The sequence below is a fragment of the Mercenaria mercenaria genome, chromosome 6 (assembly GCF_021730395.1).
Source record: "Mercenaria mercenaria strain notata chromosome 6, MADL_Memer_1, whole genome shotgun sequence".
NCBI lineage: Eukaryota > Metazoa > Mollusca > Bivalvia > Venerida > Veneridae > Mercenaria > Mercenaria mercenaria.
Window position 1 is genome coordinate 59,548,113 of NC_069366.1, and position 23,699 is coordinate 59,571,811.

General features: G+C 33.0%; 1 protein-coding gene across 2 annotated transcripts in view; it reads right to left on the reverse strand.

The window, feature by feature from the left end:
* Window positions 1-544: 544 nt before the first annotated feature.
* Window positions 545-23,699, reverse strand: part of LOC123548775 (metabotropic glutamate receptor 3-like) — a 66,839-nt gene continuing 43,684 nt past the window's right edge. For both annotated transcript variants that reach the window (XM_045336310.2, XM_045336309.2), the window contains exons 2-3: window positions 3,505-5,640; window positions 545-1,823 (exon numbers count right to left, since the gene is read on the reverse strand). In XM_045336310.2, coding sequence (XP_045192245.2) covers window positions 1,116-1,823; window positions 3,505-5,634 — 2,838 coding nt within the window. In that variant the 5' untranslated portion in view covers window positions 5,635-5,640 and the 3' untranslated portion in view covers window positions 545-1,115. The remainder of the gene's footprint in view (window positions 1,824-3,504; window positions 5,641-23,699) is intronic.

Consider the following 23,699-nt stretch of genomic DNA (forward strand, 5'->3'; position numbering starts at 1 on the left):
AAGTCAGAGCATAACATAACATTTATATAACGTCGTTATTATTTGGAAAAATATAACATTAATGGTCTGCGCCCTCGTGATATAATTCCCTTGAATTTAAACTCCAAACAATGATTTTATTCAATGACAAATCACTGTTTCAGATATATTATTTCTTAAATAACATTTTTTGTTTCTTGTCGAGGGTTTAACGTCATACCGGCACAATTATTGGCCACATGACGATATTTCCATATTTTTATCGTGAAGACTACAAATTTCCCTTCACATGGGCTGGCACCTTTGTAGACCCATCCACCTGCCATAATTCTCCTGGATGGCTTCCTTACTTGAACGAATTTTACACCCCATAGGAGAAAAGAGATTCGAAGTCGGCGGGTTTGACCAGCTGCTAAGCAGTTCTCTATTTTCTAATGTTATTGCTTAAAGACATTTGTAAAAAATCTTCTTTATCCATACAAGTAAGAACTTTGTAAGTAATTTCCTTATTTGTGTCAGGTTTTGATATAGGTCAAAATGTTTTATGTAACTTTAAAACCATATCTAAGGCAGTTCTTATGTTTATTTAAATAAAAGACATTTTATTACATGGAAATAAATAATACTCTGACATACAAAAATATATAGATTTATCTATGTTCATAAGGCCTAAATAAATCTTTGTTTCCGGTAACATGATCAAAAAATTAGGATAAGTAGGTCGGAAATGTTTTTTTTTTTATTTTTTTTTTTATTAAGGGAGACTTTTCGGAAATTATTTTAGTGTCAAAAAATGAATACAAATCAGGCAATTATGCCTTTAGAGGATCACTAAGTTGATTTTTAACATCACTGACCATGTTTAAAGCATAAAAAGTGTTGCAATTTTTTGTTAAAAAGTTAAAAAAATGTTCTCCAAGGCCATAAAAACATTTAGGCTCGGGCCAAAAATTTAGGGTAGGTTTGGATACCGGAAACGAACATTTTTTACGCCTAACTTCAATACTATTTCGTTTGGTCTTTTTTTATCAAAATACACTTTTCGTGTTTATATACTGAGAACATTCTTGTGGAGAAATATTAATGTAAACTACATTTGATTTGACAAGGATATTACAAAGACAAAGAATCGTCAATCACTCATCCAGATGAAACGAAGGCTTTTCAATTTCTGACTCCAAAACATGCATGTCTACAAGTGTTTGGCATGTTCGGATAACATCCGTTTGAGAAATCTCTTCAAGTTCTAACCCGTCTATAACAGTCATATTGTTAGCTGATGTATCACGTGACATTAACTCAGAACTACTTCTCAATCCATTTGAAATGCGTTTTTCAATGCCGGATAACGACTCCCGCGCGGTTATTTCCATATCGGGAGAATATTTCCGCTTTACAACATGTTTCACAATTCTAAAATCTTTATAATGATGTTTAGCAGTTGAACAATTCTTGAGGCTTTTGTATAACGAATGTATTCTTGGAATAAAGAGACACGTGATTGTTACAGAGGAATTTAATAATAATGACACTGCAAGAATTGTTGTTTTAGCTGCTGCAGTGGTCGTTGTGAAATATGTTGGAACAAATGTGATCCATATTAGAAGGGTGGTATCAACGCAGAATGCAATATAACGAGATTCTTTATAATTATCTGGTAGTTTCCTGGTCTTAAATGCGTAAAACGTGCAGATAAGGACTAAAATAAGATTGAACGATAGCGATGAAAGTAGTCCGGCATGGGGGAGATTACAAAATAGTTCCACAAATTTCTCTGTTCGTCGTGGCATGTGTAAAGACACTTCTGGCGGCTGTAGACTTGTTGACATAATAACTATTGCAACCTGAAATGTAACGAGACTACAATGTATAACTGCATATGCATTGGTAGTACTTTGTAATTATATAGCTGATTTATATTTTTAAGTTTGATACTTTTATTTTTACATGTTTTCAATGTCTGATACTTGAGGAACTTCATGAAACTGCTGAAAATATGTTAAGTACGAAAGTTGGAATTCATAAGATTCGCGAGACTTCATGATAAAAGTTTCGTACATGCATGTACAAAAGGTGATGACATATTTTATTTCAATTCCGTTGTTGTTGCTGAAGTCAGGTTGTAAGATGTTGTATTATGACCTAATGGGAAATTATACATACATTTAGGCGCATGATAGTTCCATCAATGATACATATTTTACGTTTTATTATCAATGTGCTATTATAATTATGAAAAATAATCTTGACAGAACATGTCTTTTTAAAGGCTATCTGATAGTAATAAGTCTCAAGTTCCGAATGACAGAAATTAAACTGCCATATCAATAAAAAATAACTAGGACGAAAATCTGCTTTATGGAAATTAAGAACAACATGTCGGGACGTCCTAATCAATTTAACCCGTTATCACATATTATCGCTAAAATAACAGGAAATAATAACATTAATAAAATACTTGAATATGGACATTCTCAAAAATAGTTTAAATGATACATGTATATTGCTTTAAAATTTATATGCGAAAAATAATTAATTGTGTCCTAAACAGTTTTGGTTTCGTAACTTTATGTACCCAAACTAGATTTATTCATGTACACCGACGAGATATGAAAACGCAACAAACATAATGCCTGGATATATATTTTCACTACAAGAAGTATCACCTTGAAATGTTCAACACATACACATCTAGATATTCTATACCCATTGTGTTTACTTTTAATCAGCACAGCAGACCGTAAAATTAACACAATAGGTATAGAGTATCGAGATGTGTTCGTGTTGAACATTTCAAGATGATGCTTTTTGTAGTAAAAATATATTCAGGCATATACTTGTTGCGTTTTCATATCTCGTAAGTGTAGATGACAATTCAACGGCTATGGGCTTAATGTCAGGACAAGCGATCTTTAGACCTTCCAACCTGTGGTTACACAAATATATAAATCGGCAAATGCGCGCTAGCATGTCTTGAAAATATTCGCGGATAATTGCTTGTAAATTGAATTTAAAAACACAAATTGACGATAAATAGTTCCATTTCGTGACACGACGTTGTTAAGCCCACGTTTTCAAAACAAATATTTGCTTGCAATTTGTAATTTGTATCATTTTTGAACTGTTTATTTCAAAAAGCTTGTTAAAATTGCCCTGCTTTCAGGATAATTTGCAATTTTGTGATATTTGATAAATGTTTATTTCTGTATTCATACAATTTATTTCTTTTTATATAGTATGGTTTCTGGGAACGTTACAGGAACGTGCTTGCAATAACTCATTAGTTAGAGATAAACTAATAGAATGAACAACTATTTACATGTTCATTTATTTCGAAGAATTATTAGTGATTTAGATTATAAAATATTCAATTATCTTCTCAAAGATTTTATTATTATATGGATCTGTTTATTGCAGTGAAAATGGTGTTTGTATTTGCACGAGAAGATTTACATATCTAATATTTAAACATGTAAATATTTAGTGTTTCTTTTATTTGGAAAGACATAACAAAGGGTGTGTTACCTGAGTAAAAATGAGGGCAAATGAGAAGACGACTTGAGAACTTGTGCTGATAAAACACGGTTTCCTTGTAGTCCTCCTTCCGGCATTGAATATTCGGTAGATTCGGTTGGTTTTCACAAGTAAAGGTGAATATATCAAGGTATAGGTAAGACTGAAGCCAACATAATTTATGTAGCATTTCCATTCGTTTGGACGAGAGAGAAAACTTGCAGCAAGTCCGTATGTGAGAAGCGTCCCCAGTAAGATGATGCCACTTAGTTCTATGCTAAAACATTTGATCACGTGTTCATCCCTGTATTTGACAAGAATGACAATGATCCAAAAACACGACAGAGCACCAGCAATTGCAAAAGCACAAAGACTAATAGATACAGCGTTCTGCAAGCCGAAATAAACCGGTTGGATTGCTAAGCATTTTGTTCTTGTCAGACTATCAGGCCAATAAAATTCCTGACATATTTCGCACCTGGTGGCGTTTGCGACAACAATTTCATTAAGTTTACACGTGACACAAACGTGGCAACATGTCTGTTTCATAAAGTAATAAATTGTTCCAATAGTGTCCGAGCACGGCTTGGGACACGATGAAGATGGAAAGGTTTCACGTGTCCAGAGTAAGTCTCTGTCATTCATTTTCAATACTTCCCCATCCATATCCCAGATTCCAACTGATCTTATTTCCGGAGGTCGGTCTAAATCCTTTGCGAAACACTGATGTACTTCGTACTGTGTCAGAATGTCACCATCTTCATTAAACTTAAGTTCTCCTTGTATCCCGTTAAAATTTATATTTTTCAATTCTTTAAATATACCTTTTGTTGACACACATTCTGCAACGTGTTCTCGCCCTATCTTGGTCGGGTTACAATCAGTTTTCACAACACTGTCTATCGCATAGGCTAATGCATATACACTGTCAATGAGAAACGCATCTACAAAGGTTGACCTTATTGACCTTACTCTCTTATCGTTATACTTATAAAAGAATTTTGGTTTACGAACTAAGAATGTAGAGTTCAAATTATCATTTGTCGGCTTTCCATAGAATTTTTGCAAATCTGCTATCCAAGGGTTCTTGCTTATTCCCGCTGAGTCCTCGGTCTGTAGTTGAGTAAGGTGGTCTGTAAAGCGTTGAGTGCTAACATTTAAGGCGTGAGGATGCATTGATATGGAACTAGGCATGTTATCACAAAGGGTAGGGTGTTCTTCTAAGATCAAACTCAAACTGTCTGTGCCAACCCATATAAACCGGTTAACAAGTCTAGCAGCTTTTACAGACTTACTTATAGCTATTGCATGCTCTATCTCAACATAGGCAACAACTACACGTGTATCCTTATAGGAGTCTAACCGTTTCAGAATATCAAGGAAATCTTTTTCAGTTGACCCATCAGCTATTTCAATCACGTCCTCAATACATACACCATTTTTCATGGCTTGGAATGTGTTCTGTAGTTCTTTGACACCGTTTCCGCCATAGTTTCCCGCTGAATAAACAATGGATACGTGACTCCAACCAAAGTGTCGTAGTAAGCTTGCTATCGCTTTAACCTGGTAACGATCTGGTGGAACCATCCTAAAGAAATATGGAAACCTACTTTTGTCGCTAAGTACATCACTAGTGGCTGTGTGGCTGATCTGAGGCAGTTGGAACAGATTGAGAACATTTGCAATTATTATACTTAATTTACTTGTATACGTTCCGATTACTCCAATTACATCATAAAATGTCCTTTCAAAATCGGTATGCCCTACCACAGAGCTATCTGTATTAGATCGAATGTCACTCGGCATGAACTGAATGGCTCTAGCAAGGGCTATGGATGGTGACTGACAGTCATCTAGAACAACAAATCCAAGAGTTAGATTTGATAAAATATTAATATCGTTGTTTATTTCCCTAACTGCGTAACTTAGGGCTTCCACATTCTGCACGTTGCGTATGTCTTCAATGTTGTCCGTACAATTAAACAAAGAATTGGAAGAATGGATGGAGAGTATAACCCCGATATTTATATCTCCTTCCTCAATCCAGCGATAATCCTTTTTATACACATCTTCAGGAAATGTAACCACTAGGACAGCTGTTAAACAATACGTTGCCAAGTTGACAAAGCACTTGTGTGTCATTTCTACCTGCAATAATAAACAAGACACTGTTATAAACAAATAACATATCTTGGGTGATCGCATAACAAAGAAAAAAAGTAGAATACAATTAAAAATGACATTATACTTGTTTTATTTACTTAATAAAAACAAACAGAAGTCATTTATTTCGACGTAATCTGCCACAAATCGTTCATGAAACGAACATCACAAATTAATTATCTATGGTGATGCAATACCAATTAAGATCTTGATAAAGTAATTAATCAAATTAAAAGGTGCTATTTTATTCCAGGATTTTTACCTAACTGGTAATACATCACGTTGCAAAGATAATATTGCTTTATTTTTCTTGGTATTATTTTAATTGATATAGGTTTCTATAGCCTAAATGTGTAGCTCAACTGTTATATTTACAGCAAGTAATACCATTTTGATACTGAACTATCTGAACGCAAACAAGATGTTATTTGCCCAACCAAATACCTGAGCTGGTAAGATTTCACAGTATGACTTGTGAGGTCGCGCTGTCGAAACTTGTCACATCTCTCTTTGATTTTTAAATTTGGTATGAACTTCTTCTTATTAATAGTAGCATGCAGAATGACAGTAACAGTCGACCGCATTGTCCTTTAATAGAATTTTTTCGGCCAAAGGTATGTTTAATTTTTACTTTCCCTTTGATTTCTGGACAAAAACATGATAAAAGATTTACCACATTGACCTCTGACCTATTTTCCCCCAAAAAGTATTAAGAGAAACAATCATTTCATCCATCAAAGATGGTTATTGGATAGGAGTTCACTATTTTACATTTTGCCAATCAAATGTCAGCTTTGACCTTTTCATGACTCTTAGAATAAAACTCCAGGGAATTTTACGATTTCCTCCAATTAGCATTTGTCTTGTATATCAAGAATATACAAAATGCCATCACAAGCCATTTTCATTTACTTACAAATAGTGTAGGCAATGCAACATGAATTTTGACAATCTGTATATATTTTGACATACAATGTAATCATGTATTTCATAAATTTTAAAGATCCGCTTTAGATATTTGCAGCTGGAAATGTTTACAACAGCTGAAAAATAAAGATATTTGTCTGTCTGTCCGTCCGTCCGTCTGTTTTTTACGACGCATTCTTATCACTGATAATGCAGCTGGAATACAAAATACTGGCCTATTGAGAAATGTTCATTTTCAATTTAAAAAAAATAAAAATAAATACAAGAAGCTTGTGAAAAAAATGTATTCTTTATCTGTTCCTTATATTTGATCATATTTATATTAAAATACATGAGTCGGATACATGAGCCGCTGTTTATAACGTTTTCAGTTATTTTCTCTGCGGCTGCTCCAGCGGAGATTAACAAATATCAAACAGGCATTTTGTGTTTCTGGACTAAAGGCGACAGACACAAATTTAACCTTTGTTATTTTAAGTCTCTTGGCAAATATGTTTTTTTTCAATTAATTTAGTTTTTACGAGTTGTTCTTCATTGCTGTTATTACTCGTAGAGTAATTAGACTAGCTATTGAAGCTGAAGACGAACAATAACATTCTTAAGAAATAGTGTTGTTTTTTTTAAAAAAAAAATAGATTGATAAAACTATATTTACTTTAGTAATTAGTTTCAATTATTTCATAGTAAAAGAATATATATTCTCTAAATTTCAAATAATTTTCCTGTATGACTATTAGCTAATAATAATATACTGAAAAATGTCAAGATTTCATTGTTCTAAAACATGTTTCACATTTCTCTCACAACTGCAATTACAGATATTTAATTACCTGTCAATGCCATACGGATGCTCCGGATTAGATTCCCCTTATTACAAGATCTAGTATCCAGATTAAGACATTGTTCAGTATAATTAAAACTTTTAAAAAGATATTCGACTTTGGTGGTGGTTTTATACATTGAAATTGTTGGATTGCAGTATAGATAAAGAAGTATAATACAGTTATTCTTTCTTTCTCGCAATGTTCTCTTTAACCAGGTGAGGTTCAATAAAATCCCTTTTTGATTCAAGGTCATGCCAATCACTTGCATTTATTAGTCTGATCAATCCGCAAGTACATTACTGGGCTGAATCTTATAATGTATATGTTGAGGCTCAAGCTGGCTTTAGATCAAACATGAGTACTATAGATAATGTGTTTGTATTGAATGGTTTAATTTCCAATTTTTTAAATCAAGGGAAGCAATTTTTCTGTCTATTTGTTGATTATAGTAAAGCATTTGATTATGTTGTTAGAGAAATCTCTGGTACAAACTTATTAGATTAGGATTACGTGGAAACATTTTAAATATAATTCAATCGATGTATGATTGTGTGAAATCAAAGGTAAAATATTGAACAACTTGAGCGAAGAGTTTACATGTTCACTCGGTGTCAGACAGGGGGAGTGCTTATCTCCCTTTTTTTTTCTATGCTGCTGAATGATCTGGAAGAAACATTTATACATAGTGGTATTGAGGGTCTTGATATTCATATGTTTAAACTTTTTCTGCTTTTGTACGCTGATGACATTGCCATTTTCGCCAATTCTGCTGAAGAATTGCAACAATGTATACATTTGTTAAATGATTATTGTAATACTTAGAAATTAAAAGTAAATGTATCCAAAACTAAAGTGATGATATTCAAAAGGGGTGGTAGATTGGCCAGGGATCTGGCGTTTTATTATAACGGAAACTTAATTGAAATTGTTAAGAAATTTACATATCTAGGTATTGTTTTTACATGTGGAGGCTCTTTTAGCACTGCGCAAACAACGTTAGCAGGACAAGCGCAGAAAGCAATTTTTAGTTAAGAGAAATACCTATATAAATTTACGTATATTAAACCTAGACATAAGATGGATTTATTTGATACTTTAATTGCCCCAGTACTGAATTATGGAAGTGAAGTTATGGGTTTTAGTTCTAATCAATCCATGGAACGTGTACATATGCAATATTGTAAAAAAGTCTTAGGTGTTAAAGAAACAACACAGAATGATTTTATATATGGAGAACTAGGTAGAATATCCTTATGTAGACACTTATTTAATGTTATTAAATACTGGATAAAAATCTTAGGTAGTAAAGAGAACAAGTATATAAGTAGAATTTATCAGGTATTGAAAAATGATTTTGAAACTAACCCAGGAAGACAGAACTGGTGTTCTCAATTAAAAGGACTTTTATGTTCTCTTGGCTTTTACGAAGTTTGGCTGCAACAAAGCGTAGGTAATGCTGATATGTTTTTAGAAATAGTTAAGCAAAGACTAAAAGATAATTTTGTACAAAATTGGCATGAAAGGTTACAAGAATCGACTCGAGCATTATTTTATAGAACTATTGCAAATTTTAAATTTCAAGATTATTTAGATTATTTCACGGTTAATAAACTTTGTCAATCTTTTGTAAGATTAAGAGTGTCATCTCATAGGTTACAAATAGAAGCAGGTCGATGGGCAAGACCAGTAAGAATCCCAGTGATTGATAGAAAATGTGTAATATGTAATAAGCTAGAAGATGAATATCATTTCATACTTGAATGTTCAATGTACTCTGATTTAAGAAAACTTTACATACATAAAAGGTATTGGAAACATCCAAATATGTTCAAATTTATTGAGTTGTTAACGCTAGAGAATACCATATATATAAGAAAACTAGGAATTTATGTATATAAAGCATTTCAAAGAAGAAACGACAGGTTATATGGTACACGTGAATAAATGTTTTTAGACATGAATAAGATTTCACTACAATCACGTTTTTGTATAAAAGAAAATAACCATCTTTAAGTCAATCATTCTGAGGCTACTTCCTTATTTTTACTTTATGTGTTTTGAAGAAATTTATCCATGGTATCTGTCTTGCATGTATGTTTTTGTAAGATTGATAAATTTGTGGATATAGTATATTGATGTTAAAATAAGTAGCCTTTTTTACTTTTCGTTTCGGTAAGATCGGTCGCTTAGCCGCAGTTAGTATTTTTGTGTGTGCATATGTATATTAATGTGTTTATCGTTTGACAATATAAATGTTATGCAACTGCATAACTGTCAATTCTCACTAAGAAATGCAGAATTTACAGATTGTGTAATTCCTGAAATTTTATCAGAATGAATGTGTCTACTATATCATTATTTTATATACAAGTGTAGTTGATACATTAAATGAAATATTGTATTAACATAATCTAAATCATTTATGTTAAATGAAAAGGTTGCAAAAAATATTTGTCAGACCTTCTCCACATTGAAGTGTATGTAATTATATATATTTATTTTATGTTTTTCGGTGGTTTATCAAAATATAACGGTGGCTGCGCCACTCGTGAAAATATCACTTTTGGTGCCCACTCGGTGAAATTATAACGTGATATTACACCGAAACCAACAATTATCCTCTATGTTTTCACTGTTCGTCATATCTGTATGTATGCTTGTTATGCCATGATGGGCTAATAGCCTTATGGAATAAATAAAATAAAACTGAAACTGAAACATGTTTCACAAATCATTACACAGCTCACTATGACCGTAACTACACTATATATAAATAGTTACACAATTTTTGAATATCTAATCAGTTATAAATTAGGAAAAACTTCAATATTACACGTACAAATATCTCCTGTCTTGCATCTCCGATATACGTCATCAGATACAGCTGTAATATTATGTTTAAATGTAATGGAACATTTTGTGAAACAGTTTAGTAATTTCAACCATGTATTCATCTATATAAAATCATACATTTTACACCGACTTTAAAGAATTATTATGAATTTAGATTTATTCGGTCATCATTCAGTAAACATTACAAAATAAAGGGCTAATTATGGAAGTAAATCTCAAAATAACAACAATTAACAGACTACACTATATCTTGGCATGAAGTTTTTAAAATGTACTAGTTGAATTAGCAGTTTGACAATTTCAATGTGCATTTCTTATACGTAGCCGCAATACCTTTTTAATTTGTTTCGTTTAGTTAAAAACCCGAAAGCTCTGGCGAATCTTAAAAGCATGCTTTTAACATAAAAAATGTTTGCTTATTTTGATAAAATTTAGCATATATCAGATTGATATCTTAACTTAAAGTTTGATTTAGCAATTTAGTAATTATACATTTACATCGACCAAAAACATAATTTCGGTAGCGTTATTTAGCTTTTATTACTTCAAAACGAAGCACTGGTTTCTGTTAGTTTGAACTTGTAAGACAATTTATGACAAATCATTCTACATCTGTAAAGATTTACAGCTTCATAGCCATAGATTCTGGAGCTGTACTTCTTAAGTAAATAGATCCAACACCATGATACTTTTTTCTGTAAAACTTTTGTTCTTGTTTTTTTTCATAGACAACAGTCTCAGACCCTCTGTTATTTGAATGAGAAAATTTCTAAGGTTATTCATTTTTCCATGTTTATGCCCCAATTCCTCCCAGAGCTAAGAGGAAATTTGCTGAGAAAGTAAAAGCAAAACAAGTAGAAATTTAGAAAAAATATTTTAGGTAAAACAATATGATATTCGTTAGCCAAACTACGGATTTACTGGTATGTAATCATTGCCTTTATCGAAACCCCTGACTAGTGGTTGAAGGTGGTGTAACGCTTCCACAGAAGATCTTTAAAAACGCTTATACTTGTGACAATTAAAAGCCGATAAAGATTTTGATAAATACAACATGTATATGCTAAATTTAAGAAAGCATTCTGAAGATATTGTTGGTTGCGAGTTTTTGAACGGCATCAACATATGATGTCTGATTTTTGTAAATTTAGTCTATGAATTGTATATGCCATAACTTATAATTGTCACACATAAAGTTTCACAAACGATACCAGAATTTTGCGTGCGATTTAATTTTTCAATAGGTTCCGTTTCGCGGCTACATTCTTCTTCATTTTTAACAGAAACTTACAAAAAAACACTTTTGTACTTTTTGAAGCTTACAGTAAATTTTAACAAACTGAATTATCGCATGATGTTATAAGAAAAAGTACCTTCGTAACGAGACATGTCATAACATCATCAAAATAAACAGAATGGTTACTTCCAGGTTAAACAGAAATTCCCGATGGTTCATACTGACGTACATATTTGCATTTAATGTCACGCATTCTGAATAATATGAAGCTGCTGTCAGCAGTTTTACATTCCATAAAATCAGAAACACGCACTTTCGAGCGTAGGTATACAAAAATGTCTGAGGTTTCAATTAACACAAGTCACAAATTTACTTATAGGTCAACTTGTTTTTGCAAGGTGTATCAAGAAATGATTATTTCACATACTTATATTAAATTATATTACGGTAGAACAGAAAACTGTTGACGGTGACTGATCATATATTTGATTGGAATGAAAACAGAGAAACCGACAAAGTTTCACAAGCAAAGGCCAAATTTGTTTCGAATTCTAGGACATCTCTTATAATTTTTTAAAATGCTATTTCGCAATAGGTTTTCAATTGTTTTCTTTAATTAAGGAAGTATCTAGTTAATACTTCATGTTGCAGAAGCGTTAATTAATCAAGCTTCTTTGTTATACTGTTAAGAACTTGAGCTAGAACTGTATAAGTCAACACAATCCTGCCCATCTCATTCTAAAACAACTAGATAACTTCTCCCATATTATTTTCTCTTTTCATAAACGACCTTGAAATTGCGTTACAGGCTAATGTATTTTCAGGTATAAATCTAGACCAGATATCCATATATCTCATACTGTTTGCTGACGATTGTATTTTATTAAGTGATACGCCCGAGGGTCTTCAGTCCCATTTGGATTTATTGTCAGAATATTGTATAAAATGGAAATTGACTGTAAACATTGTTAAGACAAAAATTGTTGTATTTAGAAAAGGCGGAAGATTAGCGCAAAATGAACACTGGACGTACTCGGCTGTAGAAATTGATGTGGTTGAACAATTCAACTACTTAGGATTTGTTGTTAGCAGTGGCGGATCTTTCAGGCGTGGCATTGACACCTTAGCCGGAAAAGCTTTAAAAGCCATGAACTCTATCTACACATTGACCAAAGGCATGGATATACCAATTAATATTCACTTAAATTTATTTGATTCATACGTTTCTTCAATACTATGTTATTCATCAGAAATATGGGGCTTTGCAACTGCCGATAAAATTGAAAGAGTCCATAGGAATTTTATAAAACGGATATTAAATGTGAAAATGTCTACCAGTAATCTAGCGATCTATGGTGAGACAGGTAGAACACCCCTTTATATAAACTGGAAAATCAGAATAATAAAATACTGGTTTAAACTTGTTAATAATAAGTCCAATTGTATTTTACAAAATGTGTATAGTAATATGCTTGTGTGCTGTGAGAATGGGGATAATAACTGGCTTTGTAAAGTCAAAAATATGTTAAACCTTTCAGGATTTGGTGAAATATGGTTATTTCCATCCTCGGTAGATGTTAAACATTTTATACCTGTGTTTAAAAGTAGGCTGATAGACACTTATATTTCTGAATGGCGGATTAGTGTTAACAATAGTCCTAGCTTGATGTTATTTAAAGAGCTGAAAGAAACTTATGAAATGTCTCAATATTTGTTAACAGTTGAAAACAAGAAACATCGGCACATTTTATCAAAGCTGAGAACGTCATCTCATTGGCTTAATATTGAATATGGTCGACATAGAGGCATAGAAAGACAAAATAGAATATGTGAACTTTGTAATAAAAGAGTAGTCGAAGACGAGTATCACTTTGTGTTGGAATGTGACGCATTTAAAGAGTTACGCATTATTCATATACCAAGATATTATCGAGTTAGACCAAGTATGGCTTAATTAGTAGACATGTTGAAAACTAATAGTAAACCATTGCTGCATAAGATTTCTGTATATTTGATCAAAGCTTTCAAGCAAAGACAAAATATATTGAATGCGACATGATTGTGTAAAATGTGTATAAAAATAATTAACTTGTGTACTAACTTTATGCAAGTAATCCTTTTAAATTTGTACTTTTTAAACATTCTCGTCAATTTAATTGTCATTATATGACTGTCATATTACTATTGTTGCCATTATTGTCATGATCATGCTATTATTTATATTTATATTGGTTTATGTCGATGTGCTGTATATGCATAAGACTTAATAAAATTTCTGTTCTGTGCTGTTCTGTTCTATTCTAAAACAACGCTGTTGGCTATCGACAAAATTCTCCACACAAATAGATAATATCAAAGCTTTAACTTCGACTTTGCAAAATAAAAGCAGACTCGGTTTGATTAAATCGGTTCATTAGAGGTGACTAAATCTGCCGCACATCTCACAAAATCTCTGACCCATCCCTTTCAAACACACACACACACATACAAAGATACAAGAGCACCGCAAAGCGGAATAATGCACGCCTTTGGTTCTAAATCAGAGGGAGAGGGAGGGAGAGAAAATGTAAAGATTTGTTTAAGTGGGGCTTTTATGCTAGGGTGGGTGGGTGTTGGGGATTGTACTGCGGCGGCGATGTATACTAAAGCACTAAAGACTACTTGGTTTTGGTGTTTTCTTGCGGGGTAAGGGTTGAAAGATATGGGTGGAGTAATGTGAATTGTTGCATTTCTCAAATCATCCCCATGGCCAAGTGGTTAAGGTCGCTGATATCAAATCACTTGCCCCTAAACTGCACCCGGAGTGTAGAATTCTCCATTTGAGGAGATCATCCAGTCAGCGGTTCTACTTTATAATATAATGATATACGCTATATGACATATAAATGTGTCGGTGCGACGATAAACCCAACAATGGTTACTGAGTTACGAAAAATGTGGGAGGAATTTGACCTTAGAGCTTCATTTGTGACTTTGACCTTTGACATATCGACCACCTTTGCATATCATTTCATAGTCACCTATTTATATGCCAAGTTTAACGTCAAAACCTTAAATAGTTATTGAAGTATGCTCCAAACACAAAATATGACGGATAGATGGTCTGCCGGACACATGCACATAATACGTCAGGTTTTCCAAAAAATGGCATACGAAAAGAACCCCATAATATTATAACACTGAAATCATACTAACAAATGCAAACGTGCGACGAACATGTTTTTGCGCATAAGAACATTTAGAATTGTATGACTTCAAGTCCTTTTTCGGCGAATGCCGTAGTAAGAATGAATTCGTGACCTGGACCGACCCATGTCACGTGACTTAAGTACTTGATAACGCATGATATATAATTTATCAAAATGAAAGATTTATGCAACACTCTGCCTGACTGGAAGAAAGTGTCAAATTTATTCACTCTGCTGACTGTGCAATACTGAGTGAAATATTAGAAAAAGCATTTATCTTTAATGACGCTGTTTACAATTTTAAAGCTACGTTTCGCTCAGTACATTTAGCAAGAATATTTATTTATTTTAAAATAAGTATGATGAGTAACTTTAATAAATATAATAAAAACCTGTTCAAATCATGACCAACATTTATCAATTTACAGGTTGTGATTAGCCGAACGATTAAGTGTTCTAGGTAGAGAATTGTCTTCCAGACCACTGCTGCCAATATTCGTCGTAGAATATACGAAACAAAATTGCACACCTATGAGATCTTTGTGACAAATCAAAAGAGAACCATTTAAATTGTTAACTGTTTCTTGTTTAAATTATGTTTTCTGTCAATAAAATATGGTGGATTCCGACTTTATAAAGGAAATGCAATTTATCTTATACGTTCCTACTTCTGAAGCTACGTGTGCTTTAAACCATACTTGTCCATATATCAGCGACTGACTACGTAATGCGTGTTCATTACATCTCAAAATAAATCAGTTTTCCTAATGAGGATTTCAAAGCTTTTACGGTTCTGGCAAACCAATTATTCTAGTCTCTCACAACGGTAATAAAGACATGTAATGTATGTGACACATGTAATAAGTCTTGCTTTAATTAAAAAAAAACTTTGAAAGAAACTTGTTAATAGCTGTGCTCATTGAAAATATTTTAGTTTATTCTAAAAAAAGCGATATATAACACTGATGGATACTCCACGACATTACTGTAGCATAAGGGGGGTTTCATTCACAAACGTTGAGAAATGTACCTGAGAGATGGGAATAAAACAAACGAAGAACATGCATTTTAGTAACAGTAGACTTGAAAATTGTTGAAGTTAGGTGACAAGATGTTGTGGGTAATGTCATTTATAAATGTCTAAAAGTATCATGACAATATTCTCGTCAGACCTTGAAGACCTTGATTAGGGTCACCAAATTAATTTAAAGCAATTTTTTTTACATAATTTGTATTAGATCGATTGTGAAGGAAGTTCTACAACTTATATTAATCACCCTCGGCACCTCATTCCTGATGAAATTAATTGCCACGATGGTATGAGAGAAGAGGCCAGTTTCCCTTTTTAATGCTGAGAAAAAAATATACACTATCAGAAAAGAAATGTTTTGTAGCAGTGTGCCGTTAATTTTAAATAAACAAATGCCATGCTTCTGTATGTGAGCATAAAATAAATGTTTTTTTTCTTCTCATGTTAAATATGACTAGGATCCTTTACAAAAGACTGAAACCTGCTACAACAGTGGAACAAAGCTAACACTAGGATTACCGTGTGTCTAGAGTTATCAGTACTTTGACAATAGTTAATCTTGTAAAATAATATAATTTATATTTCTCTTAAAATCGATAAAAAATTGTACGAAAAGCAATGGTAGTGTTAAGCTATAGTTAGGTCCAGAGACTGTAGATTTGCTTACAAATACATAATTACACAGACATTGTAATGCATCATTACCAATCCATTTGTGTTACAGGTACTTTTAAAACTGGTTCCTGAACAAAAGGCTTCAAAATTCTTTTAGATGAGAAAAGCATAAGAAATACTAATGAAATCAAAACATTAAGTTATCAAAATGATTAACTGAAATGATAAATGTAACAACAGTATATCTATAGATATTGTTACACATACGTGATACCAATTTAACTCTTGTAATTACTCAATATTTTATATACATTTTACATTTGAATATATCAAATTTCGTGTAAACAAAGTTATTATCATTGAGAACAAAAATTAACTTTAGCTAAAAAGCCTAAACTTAGATATCTGAGGTGACGCTTCTTAATGTCGTAAAAATTCTTGAAATGAATTTACATATTATTTTGCTTTAATTTTATGCACTTCTAAACTTTCTAGCAGGGTCTCTGCATAATTTGTAAAATAATCATTGTCAGTGTAAGCCATGAGAAAAGTGTACATGTTGTATATCCAATACAAAGAGTTTTAAACAAATGTAGGTCATATTTGGTCTACCTGATAAATTGTTGGGAAAAGGACCTATTTAGTTTCTCTTTCATTTTGGCCCCTTTTTTTGTAGATTTATTTTATTGGTCAATTCAGAGTTGTTCCCCTTAGATTTTCTCTCTACAATAGGGCGATTTAATGTTGGCTAACACAGACTAAATTTTGGCAACAGCAAATCTATAGAGAACATAATTCCAGCATGGACCAAATCATTACTGCAGCTATTGATATGAAATGTTTCAAAATGTTCATACCCTTCCAGTTTGGCATAGAATGTACATATTGCACTAAGAACGCTGTAGGATTTGTCTTTCTTTCTAATCGTAACCATCAATCATATTGTTGGGTGTAAGTAAACTGAATAAAAGAAAATAACGACTCGCTGTTACAGGTACTCTCTGTATAGAAAATGCATTATAGATCACATAGTTTTAAGCTTGTGGCACGTGAAACGTGTTTAACTTCCAATGCAGAGAAACTTAACTAACTGATTTTGTTACCATCATTGTATTTACAAGCAACTCTTAATATTGTAATGTGGTTTATTTTGAGATGTTATAATCAATACAGTCATTGATATATGAGCAGGTAATTTGAAACAGACATTGCCCATCCTGACGGGGGTAATTATCATAATTGTTTATCAGGTTATGAGGAAAATCGACGCAATACATGTTCTAAGGCGACTTTTTCACAGCTTTTCAGGACGGACGAAGACCTACGAGCACTGTTTAAGCTTCAGGTGTCTGAACGGCTTCTTCACATCGTCAAGCGAGGTTCGGAACATCAGTACGGGAATAGTAATTTAAAGTCACTGCTGATGAAGCGTCTAGACTATTACCAAGAAAAAATATTATATATTAACAGTGGTTTGAATCTACATTATATTTTTCAAACAGGGAAAATGACATGAAAAAGACGCCAGAAGCTATATGACCTTTAATGTAGCTTGAATAATAAAAATAATACAAATTACCGTGTCCCAATTTTGATCAAGTCATTAAATGCTAAATTAAGATTTATTATTGGCGACTGCCTAAAAGGCAGTGTTAGCTTTTGAGTATCGTATTTGTACATCAAATGGAGGGTAAACTATTAATAAAAGCGGAAAGATAAAACGCTGATCTAAGCGGCAATGCAACATATAGTAAAATATTTGTGCCATTTTTCTACCAACTTGAAGCTAAATGAACGTCTTGATTTTACAATGTATTTGCAAGGTTTTCTATTTCTACCTTACTTTTTCCTATCACTAACACATAAAGACCTCACAAGATCAGTCAACTATACGTTATACAGCAGTGACAATTTAAAAATTTAGAAAAAGCAATAATTGAAGGATAATGTATTGTTTCATATTTTGGCAAGATGTCTGCGGAACTTGACTTACATCATGAAAATGTTACTTACTCAAATTGAAATCACAAACATATTTGCATAATTATTTATATGTTACGTTCCTTCACGCCCAGAGGTTCGTGTGTCTGATTTCGCGCACGTAAATCTGCGTACATAAGCGCTTGCTACTTTAGAACGCTCGTCATTGAATTCAAATATCTACGTCATTGTATACACCCGGGAATTTCTGCTTCATTCAAAAATAACCATTCTGTTTACTCTGATAATGTTTTGAAATCTCTAGTTAATGAAGGTATTATTTTCTACCGAACTAAATCAACATATTTTGAAAAGGATAATTTGGCTAGGTAACATTCACAGAAAGCTAGACCTACAATGTACTAATACCAGTACAATAGACAAAGTGGAAACTCCACAGGTCGCACGAAAATGTTGCAGGCTCGGTTTGATTGAGCCTGTTCATGGAGGGTAGTGGACGTCCTTGCCCTCTAGCCCCGTGTTGAGCAGAACTCAACATTTACACAATGCTACAAGTACAAAAAAAACAACAGAAAAAGAGACATCCGCAGAGGTTGTTCATACAGCGGTGCACATAGAACTTTCAATGATACACACACGCTATAGCGTGTAATTACTACGACTGCCTCTATTAATTATAGAGCGAAGAAAACACTTTAATTCCACATTACAGTAAAAATATAAGCGTCCTCATAGAACAGTTACAGCATCTCTGCTTAAAGAAAACTTAGCTTCGACGCTTATATTTTGTTCAAAAATAGTCGGATTACTCGCCTTCTTATGAAACGGACTATATGTTTTTCCATGAATATTAATGAGCCTAATTCATAATACAACGATCTAGAAACTGAATCTGGCATGTTATTTGGATTTTCCCCATTTATCCGCTGTTTACATGGTCTTTTCAGGGAACTGTATCTGTTTCATTTTCAAAATTAATTAAGTGTAGTTAATACTAATACTTATATTCGAATCTTGTATTTTCTGTTTGGAGGAAGATTATCTGCTAGTATTGGGTATATCACGTAATCATTTTATTTGGGACTGCTCATGATACGTGAAAGCTCCCATGAATAGTTTTCGTGAACATACTGTTGCTCTCATTTAGTTGGTAGTACAGAAATTTGGGATGTGTTTAACTTTTACAGGCGTTTAAGACATAAGTACAAATATCTTTACTATTTCTCTTTTTTTTGCATTGACTTGGGCTGCGCAACTTAAAGATACACACATTTTATAAAGTGCCAAAGAAAATAAAACGGGATTAAGTAAGGTCAAATAAAGTACGCTGGTCAATCACCTTGATTTGAACTTTCCACGTAATCTATATTCCATTATACTAATTACTTAAGTTAAAGTGTGCTACAGTATTATCTATATATTACTATTGATGAAAGCATTTTTCTTTAATTAATTTCGTGATATTCCTAAACAATCTCATTTTTATATCGTGAATAACCTATGACCGCTGTACTACAAGAACATTTTTAATTAATCAGACCATTCAGTTCTTTAAAATAGTTGTGTTATGTATCATGTTCTTTAGTATAATTTTTATAAAGCTTTCTGTGAAGCCTATGTTATTTTAACATGGCTATACATATTGAGTAATTATGTGTTTTTGCTGTTCTGTAAAACGAGCTTTTATCAGATGTATTCGATGCTCTTGAATTCTTGAGTGGCTGGCTTTGTTCGTCACTGATGTTGCTAAACGACAGTTGGATAATGCTTTTTTTATACTCGTACAAATAGCACTGTATAATACGGTTATTATAATAGTAGCTTGATCTCGGCTAGAGTGGATGCTGCCAGATAGGATCTCAGGAGGCGCGCATGCATCCTTCTTTTCACAATCTACGAGAACCGAATACAAAATCCCAGATCTAGCTACTATTGTAATGACCCTTTTATCATATTCCTCCATTTTTTGTATGTTGTTTTGATATCGAACGAAATCCTCAATGTCTGTCGATGTTAAGGACGCTCGCTACAGTTTCGTAATATTTTTCTAAATAACAGATTTTGATGAAATGTTTTGTATTAAAAGATCATGTTATGATGTGTTGAAAAATGAAATAAAAATACTAGGTCACCAGCTTTGTTTCAATTTAATTTGCCCCTAGATATGGTGCTATTTTAAACATTTTTCAAAATTTCTGTAGTCCTAAAATATATTTCAGTTAAGTACAAAAATTTGCATAAATTTGATTATCTAAGCATTTTTATAACGGAAAACAATATATCTATTTGAAACATGCTCAGAGAAATCAAAAGAACTGATTTTGTAAAGAAAGGAATACTTGTTCAGCAGACCCACGGGCTATTTTTGCATATTTTTGTCAATTTTAAGTTGGTACTTCTGCTATTTTATCGGGTTTCACATAATAGAATTTAATCAAACTCTGCACATACCTTTGGTTATGTCTACCTAATCTATAACAAAAAGAAAATTGATAGGTCACCATATTAGATTTCGCTTAAATCAAATTTCAACGAGGTGGGGTGTGGCGGGTATTTATACAACGCAGGTTGGCACGAAATACTCATTCAGTGTTTGAGAAAATGGCTTAGAAATATATATATATAATTATCAAACGGCAGATTTCTTAATAAGCGGATTTTAAGGTGTTTCCGAAGCATTTTGATGGCATAGAACGACGAAAGTTTCCGTCCATTTTTTTAACAAAACCTATAGTTTACGAATGTACGGTACGGGATTAGAAACAGCTGTGACTCAATGCAGAGTTTGAGCGCTGGTATAAATAACAGACTCCAGTATATGTCGGATTGAATCAGTTTGAACTAAAAGTACCTTAAATGTATATATTTGGTAACCATGGTGATACTTAGCCTTACCTTTAGTCAGTATATTATACATTTTGTACATCAAATGCATGCGAACATACTATAATTTGCGAATTTTTGCCGTACGCGACATTAGATGATCACTTCCGGGCATGCGCAGAAGACCGCACCAGTACTGAAGTGAGCTACATCGAAACCAAATTGGCACGGTGTTGGGGTAAATATCGACCCGTCCGGAAAAACTGTAGCGAGTGCCTTTAAAATAGAAATGAGTTTTTGTGATGCATATTAAAGTAAATCCGGCAACATACAATACGAAATGTACAAGACGGATTTTTTTCTGCCTGTTGATATTTACTTTATGAAAGATAATATTGGACAAATTGGATAAAAACAACTTTTAGCAGCTGCAAACAGTGTTCAGTTACTTTGTAATATGTGGGTAATTTACAGGTGATTGCAGCGTTTGTAAAAGTTTTTTGGACATGTTTCTTAATTCAAGAGCAAAAGTTGTGAAAAAGATTATTTCCTGATGAAACAGAACTTTCATCCATAATTCTACCTTAAATAGACCCCAACTGGTCTTTAATTTCGATACGTAATTTTCTTCTTTCTGTATAATCGTTTTCGACTAATTAATGTAATGAAACATTATAGAGACGACGACACAGAAAAATAACTTGCTAACACTACCGCAACCAGTGGCAGTGGCAGATACGGCCACCTCCCTGACTGCTTTCTTATATGATTTTAACTTTGGTAATCGATGCTCGTAAGCAAATGATTCGATAATGAAGCATTTAAAGAAATTTGAGTACATTTTACGCATGCTTTTTATTTAATGGAAATACCTAAAAATAGTAAGGGAATCACCATATATTGTCGAAATTTGATATGTTAAAACAAAATATATGCCAGTAATTTTTTTCCGTTTATATCAATTGGTTAATTTAAGTCTCTTAAAATGTAAAATATTTATTGTCAGTCAATTCTTCTATTGCATTCGTTTTAAATACGTTTCCGAAACAGTTACACTGTCAATTCTACACTAATACTACAAACCCATTGCGACGCCCTCAGCATTGTTTACATCTGGAAAAAAAATGACTGTTCTTATTCTATTTATAGCAATCTTATCTGTTTAATTATCTAAAGGCATTATTCAACTGTCTGAGAATGCAGTATCAGACACTCAGTGTGGAAATTTAACTTGTAACTCAGCCAATTTAGACGTTAGTTTCTCAAAATATAACGGTATCATAATTTACAAGGCTGTATAATACTATGGAACATGATATATGAGCCGTGCCATGGGAAAACCAACATAGTGGGTGTGCGACCAGCATGGATCCAGACCAGCCTGCGCATCCGCGCAGTCTGGTCAGGATCCATGCTGTTCGCTTTTAAAGCCTACTGCAATTAGAGAAACCATTAGCGAACAGCATGGATCCTGACCAGACTGCGCGGATGCGCAGGCTGGTCTGGATCCATGCTGGTCGCAAACCCACTATGTTGATTTTCTCATGGCACGGCTCAATTATAACAAACTCTTAAAAGGATTAAATGGTTCGCTAGACTAAAAGCATTTGCTCTTACACTGGTAATATATGATTCTTTAGCAAATGACAATGAAAATAATTTTGCGAAGAACGCAAAAGCTGCAAGAATAGACAGCAATGCAGAGTTAATTAACTAAATTGGATACTTGAATTTCGGTTGCATCTAGATCAATGTCGCATTTTGTGACCCCAAAAACAGCTTAATCCGTAAAAGATTAATTTGAGGTGTCGTTAATGACAGCAAAAAGAAAAGGTAAAACAAAAAAAAAAAAAAAAAAAAAAAAGAGAAGAAGAAAGGTGAAACAATAAAATCCGATCATAACAAGGTATAAATCATCTTGATATGTGGTGGGATAAAGATGACATTGTACTAAATGCTAAAATTAGTATTATTCATTTTGTTTGAAGTGATAGCCTGAAAGATGATATTAATTTTTTCCAAAGCAACAGTAAATTATAATAGATAACAATTGTTGAAACTTTATATATTTAAAATAAATATTACGTTATAATATTAATTGCGTTTTCATTTTTCTTAAGAAACCGTCAAGAATATCTCAAATATTAATTTTGTTGGCGTTTCATTGAATGTTTAACAAACAATCAAGGCCTTCGAGTGGTTTATCGTCTGATTTACCACGGTTAAGAGTTCAGATGCGTAGGAATTGAACCACGAGGGCGTTAGCCCGAGTGGATAAATACTGAAGCATCTGAACGATGAACCGTCGTAAATTAGACGATAAAGCATAAGAAGGCCTTGATTATTTTCGTTCTTATACGCTCATTGAAATATTTTAATAAATATTATGCTGGACTTTATTTACCCGAGGAGTAATATATCGGACGTAATGCAGCAATTTGACGTCATAATTGACGTCATAATACTCTCTTACCGGTCCGCGCGTCAACCGTTGTTTATCGTAGATTCTAACATGGCTCGATTTGATTTCCAGTTAAACAAAGAAGAATATCAAGCTCTATATATTCTGCGATAAACAACGGTTGCCGCGCGGACCGGTAAGAGAG